The sequence below is a fragment of the Fusarium pseudograminearum genome, chromosome 1, assembly GCF_000303195.2.
Source record: "Fusarium pseudograminearum CS3096 chromosome 1, whole genome shotgun sequence".
In the NCBI taxonomy this organism is placed as follows: domain Eukaryota; kingdom Fungi; phylum Ascomycota; class Sordariomycetes; order Hypocreales; family Nectriaceae; genus Fusarium; species Fusarium pseudograminearum.
Genome location: NC_031951.1, coordinates 2,378,523 through 2,384,522, shown reverse-complemented (window position 1 = coordinate 2,384,522; position 6,000 = coordinate 2,378,523). Strand labels below are relative to the sequence as shown.

The 6,000-nt window shown below is 47.6% G+C and overlaps 2 protein-coding genes across 2 annotated transcripts; one reads left to right on the top strand and one right to left on the bottom strand.

The window, feature by feature from the left end:
* Window positions 1-2,941: 2,941 nt before the first annotated feature.
* Window positions 2,942-4,315, top strand: FPSE_01285 (uncharacterized protein; the record flags this gene model as incomplete). Its single annotated transcript, XM_009254405.1, has 1 exon — window positions 2,942-4,315. One exon carries the CDS (start codon window positions 2,942-2,944, stop codon window positions 4,313-4,315), a length of 1,374 nt encoding a protein of 457 aa, XP_009252680.1.
* Window positions 4,316-4,977: 662 nt separating this feature from the next.
* On the bottom strand, window positions 4,978-5,569 carry FPSE_01284 (uncharacterized protein; the record flags this gene model as incomplete). Its single annotated transcript, XM_009254404.1, has 3 exons — window positions 4,978-5,227; window positions 5,282-5,375; window positions 5,443-5,569. 3 exons carry the CDS (start codon window positions 5,567-5,569, stop codon window positions 4,978-4,980), a joined length of 471 nt encoding a protein of 156 aa, XP_009252679.1.
* Between the last annotated feature and the right edge of the window lie 431 nt (window positions 5,570-6,000).

Genomic DNA, 6,000 nt, shown 5'->3' with positions numbered 1-6,000 from the left:
TTTGATACCCCTGCGGACTGTAATTTGTGTATGAGTCTCAGCGGGGACCCTGATGTGCGCGGATGGATGAAGCTCGTGCCACGGACCAGGGAGACCCGATTGACCGTTGGGAAAGTTTTTTCTACTTTGCTTTCTATCTTGCTATTACACATCTCACTGGCTGGTCATGGGTTTGGGTCGATTAGGGATGAGATTTTAATAAGCGAGCAATAAGCGGTAGTTGGCAGTAAAATGACATGTCATGATGTTCCGTACTCAGGCGGAAGAGCAACCGCCCTCATATTGGTCATCTCGCCTACGGTCTTTATATCAGTGGGACAGTGCAGTTTAGTTCATGTGTGCTGCGGCAGCAATCAGGTAATAGTCTGGATCAGGATGGTTCATGAAGCTTGGCTGTTGGGAGGATCGTTGGTGATGCAGGTACAGTGAGGTTGTGCTAATTATCGAGATGTTGTGACTTGTGTTGCTTGTTAGAGGTACATGGATCCAAATTGATATGTGATATAATTGCTTAGTGCATAGTTTTATGATTGTTGCATTTTACTATAAACATCTTTCTTTATTCAACATTTTATAGAACCCCCCATGAGAGTGTCGTGAAAACTACATGCGTCTAGTCGGCCAGGGCCGATATGGCGTGTTATAAAAACAGGACAAACTTACTGGGGTTGACCACTCATAAACCTACTGCTAACCTATGATAGTTAGACGAGACTTGGTCTTGTAGAAAATCACCTTATTTATTTTATTTTCTTCTCTTGGAGGACCCTGAACAAACCGGGTGTACTATGATAAAATTGTCTCGTGAATATACTGAATAAGTGCACAATGCGGATGGGATCCGAGTACTCATTCTCCGACTTTGGCCGATGTTTTCAGCCCTCGTGTAAAAGTGTCAACTAAAAGAATATGTAATTCGAGCACAGTCCGGAGAGTCTACAACGTTGGAGCCGTCGGGAACTAAGAGTGGTTGGTGCGCATCTTGAAGACTCTATGCATGGTATAAGAGCCCACTATAGAGTAAAAGGCATTGATTTAGGATTGTAAAAACACACAGACGTTTCTTTCAACGACGTAAGACGGCATATCCGGAACAACCGACAGTTGAAAGAGCAGAACCTCGGTAATCTACTACAAGAGTATTTCACGGGCGAGCAAAAGGTCTCATTGAGCCTTGGTCGCGTGGTTCTGAGATGAGACTCCGCAATCGAACAATGAGGTGGTTTTCTGGAAGGATGGTACTGCTAGACATAGGTAAGGGAACCATGTCTTGTCAATTGGCTTTATACCTAAACCCGAATTCCATCAAGTGACCATCGTAGTATTGATGCATCGTCAACCCGAGCCTTGTTCGATAAATGTATCGAGTCTTATTCAAGAGCTCATCAAACATGATGGCGTGAGACAGAATGAGAATGACCTGGTTCCAGACCCTGAACCTAGACATTGGTAACTGTGTAGAGTATACTCTTCGCGTTCGCGTTTATCAGTCAGTTATCAACTTCTCCCGAGGGATCCCTTCTCTATTGTTCACAGGGCTCAAATCTCTGCCGGTTGCTTGAGCGTGTGGCTGTTGGGGAAAAGACTCAGTCCAGGTACCGACCGGCAATGTTTTATTTTGCTCGTCGTGTTTGTAATTACGTAGCAGTTATTTGTTGAATTTCACTGCATTGTCTAGAATTACGCCTCTCCTAGTTCTGGACCACGCTTCGCCTCCCTGTTGGTTCTCTCATTCCTCAGAAACATGTGGTTGCCATGCTTTAATGTTACACAGCTTGTTTTTTCTCGCGTGGCTAACCACATGGCTTTACTGGACTTGGACTGTTTGCAATTAATTTCTTGTCATCCTACATGCACATATGTTTTGAGTTGAAACTCGGGAGCTTGGGGTCGTCTGCGGGAAGAGAAGAGTCAACTTTGGTGCTAAATTAGTTTGACGAGGGGCCGAGCGAGCTTTATCGATTCTTAGTTCTGTCCTAAAGAGCAAAAAAGACAAATTTGAGTCAAGTTAGCTATATCAAAGTTTCTTTACTGACTTGATTCTTGCTTAATTAGGGAGACTAACTATCACCACAAGGCAATACCCGTAAACTGTAAGTGTTTACCTGCCTCTAGTTACCTGTAGGTACCAATTCATCGACTTGTGATTTGGTTACTCTATTCAGTTCAGCCTCGATTCTCGCTTCCCCAAAACCTCGGATGATTGAACCACAATGCCAAGGCCCCAGCTGCTTTTTTTTGTCTCTCTTTTTCGGCTTCTCTGAACATCACAATAAAGGAGAGCTCCGAAGCTGCAAAAAGCAAAAAGCAAAAAGCAAAAACCTACGTACTGCGCTAGACCTATAAAACAAAACTGGGGCGGGAGCTGGCGGCGGGTTGACGGAGCTTACAGGGCTCTCGACCCCACTAACAGCCTCCTTCCAGGCTAGTGGTTTAGCACCAACATGGGTCGATGGATCCCAGCTTCCTTCCCATCGTACGACTTCTCAATCCAACAACCTACACCCTCTGACAACAAGGGGGGGGGGCGTTTTATACCATCATATCAAGCCTCGAGGAATAGACGGCTTGTGGAGAAAACTTCAAGTCTTGTCGCTTTTTTCTTTCCTTTTGTTTCAAGATATCATATTCTCTCAATGGCGAGGGCGTATAATCTCGCCCTCATCCAGGGGTATGGATAGCCAACCTCGGACCATAACCAAGGCGGAGGATACTTTATGTATCAAGATATAATATTTGGAGATGATCCTCGCAGATTCTGGTTTTTACTAATATACCTTGCTTCACTGTTCTGATCCATTCCTTTACCTGTTCTGCTACCCAAACCTGGCTTGACTTATACAGCGGATACATCTCTCCAATCCCCATCTACTCTATCACGACATCTATAGATTCATCTCTTCTACTACCATATTCTCTACTATCAACATACATCATCACAATGGCTTTGTCCTACCAGCAGACCAAGCTCATCAGAGGCACCATTCCTGCCCTGACTGACCATGGAGAGCGCATCACCACCATCTTCTACCGCAACATGCTTCGTGATCACCCCGAGCTCAACGACTACTTCAACACAGTCAATCAAGCAAACGGCCGCCAACCCCGTGCCCTTACCGCTGTTATCCTCAGCTACGCCAACAACATCAACCACATCACAGAGCTTATCCCAAAGATGGAGCGCATGTGCCACAAGCACTGCTCTCTAGGCATCAAGCCAGAACATTATGCTATAGTCGAGAAGTATCTCATTGCAGCCTTTGCAGAGGTCCTCGGCCCCACCATGACCACTCAGATCAGAGAGGCGTGGACAAAGGCCTACTGGATGCTTGCAAAGATGCTCATCGGTCGTGAGGCTCAGCTCTACCGGGACTTTGGTAAGTGGCAGGGCTATCGAAAGTTCCGCATCGAGAAGAAGGTTGAAGAATCGGACGACATCTACTCCTTCTACCTCGTTCCTGTCGATGGCAAGCGCCTCCCTTCCTTCCAGCCTGGCCAATATGTCTCTGTTCAGATCCCCATCGTCGACAAGGGATATGTTCAGTCTCGCCAATATTCTCTGAGCGATGCTCCCCGGCCTGACTATTACCGCGTTACTGTTAAGAGAGACGAGGGTATCCACATGACCCGTAGCGGTCGATATCTTGGCGGCGATGCCCTCAACCCCGGTGTCGTCTCAAACCTCCTCATCGATATGAAGGATGAAGGCGACGTCGTTGAGCTGGCTCACCCTGCCGGCGAATTCTACCTCGACATGTCCAACACATCCAACGTCCCCATCGTTCTCATTTCGGCCGGCGTCGGTGTCACTCCTATGATGTCCATCCTCAACACCGTTTCCGAACGCCAGCCTCACCGTCCCGTCTCCTGGATTCACGGCTCTCGACGCTCCGTCCCCTTCTACGACCAGGTCCGCCGCATTGCTCGCAACCGTTCCAACTTCCGCACAAACATTTTCAAGACTCACCTTGCCGAATCCGACATCTTTGGTGTCACGTACGACCACGACTTCCGCATGGACTTGGCCAAGGTCTCCAAAGATGACCTTTACCTGTGCCACAGCTCCACCGAGTACTATATTTGCGGTCCTGAGCAATTCATGCTTGAGATGGCCGAGTACCTCAAGGCCCAAAAGGTTGATGCCAGCCGCATGCACTTTGAACTCTTCAGCACTGGCGACATGGAGTTCAAGGTTGATAACCTGAGCATTTCTTCTGCCTCCAAGAGCCCATCGATCGCCAGCGCTGAGCAAAGATGTCCCAGCACTGGAGCTGTGTCTGCCGATGGCGCTACCTGCCCATTCTCAGCGGTATAGACCTGGATGGTGAAAGAAAAGTACAAGGATGTTTATTTATGATGGGGTCTCTAATGGCTAGGTATGGGACTAGAAGAAGTGATGAGGCGTTCAAGGATAAGGCGTATATGTTTGGATTCATTATTGTATCTTGGTAGAGGGTTTCCTTTCAATGATGACTTATACCTATTCTCCACTGTTGAAAGTTTACTTGATACGCCTTGGTGTTCTTCTGTTACAATGGGAATGATCTGGGGCTTGCAATTTCGGTTCGTGTACATGGATGAATAGGAAGGAAAAGTTTGGGCTGGGCTTGGTTGGTATCAGACAGACAAAACATAATCGAACAGTATCTTATTGATTCCCTAGCATAGATTCGCAATTTTAGAATGTGATAGACTTCAGTGTCCCGCATACAAGAATTCCCAAACGAACGGACCTTTCAAGGAGTGACTAGATACTACCTATGTGACTGGTGTACGCGGTGAATAGATTTAGATCCCCGTATTCGCCTAAGAGAGAACCGGGGGGTAATACTATCCATATTCGCCAGACCCAGCTCTGAGGCACCGGTGGAGGTGTGCATAAGGTAGTAGACAGGGTGAACAAACCTAAATTCCAAGATTTCCCATAGGAGAAAGTCAAAAGAAAAACAAGAAAAACGCAAAACATCGACGTCACGCTCAGTTCCCGGGTTGCTCATACCCATGGAACTTCTTCCAGTGTTTGAGTAGATTGTCTTTGCGTGTAAATTTTGACGTGCAACCCTGAAAGCCGCACATAGCGTCTTCAGTCAAGATCCCCTTGCTGGCCGCGTAGGCCCTGTGCGAGGATCGGTAGTGGCGGTCCATGTCTCGCTGTTCGGCCTTTGTGACTTTGCAACCAGCATCGGCTTTGCATTTCACCGGTTTGTCATGAGTCTTCATGTGCTTGCTACCACGGCGTGTTAGTTTCGAAACGGGCGCAGTTTGGAGTCGGGGTGGTTACTTGAAGTCTCGGTTTCCTGGAAAGAAGCGGTCACACCCGGAACAGTGGTATTGGGCAGAGGGTTGGGCCGCTGAGGAGGAAGCTTCTGCCTCGGCTGCCGTTTGTATGCGTTAGTATACGGTTGTATGTAGGCTCGAGTCCGGTTTGTTCAAGTGACGTACCATAGGGAGTAGTTTGGTAAGCAGAACTGGCGTAGCTTGGAGATGCGTAGCTGAGGCCCGGGTTTAAGAGAACTTCATTTGGGTTCACAGTAGCAGGTTGTTGCTGTTGCATCATATAATACGCCATCTGGCTTGTGTCCTGACTCTCTGATGGGCCAAATACCGCTGCGTACGTAGTGGTATCGGTTGCAGAGAATTGTGAATCAGCGCTCTACTGGCTCTGACTTGGACCAGCCGGGTTGTAGTCTTGGGCCTCGGTGTACTGAGGGTATGAAGCTTCAGTCGTTAGGTTTGGATCAATAGGTATGTCGTCCTGTCTAGATCTGCTGGAACGGCTGTGCCTGTGAGGACGATCGCTTCGTCGTGACATGCCTGTTGGCGAGTAGGATGGTATGGCGATGCGCTCAGGAGATGGGTTTTCTTCGCTAAGGCTATTTGAGCTCTGAGAGAAAATTTGTTGATTGACAATTTGAGGATAGAAAGAAGAGTGTCATGAGAGATCCCGAGTTGGTATCTATATACTCTTCAATTCTTCATGGAACGCCGTGTCGTTGGAGG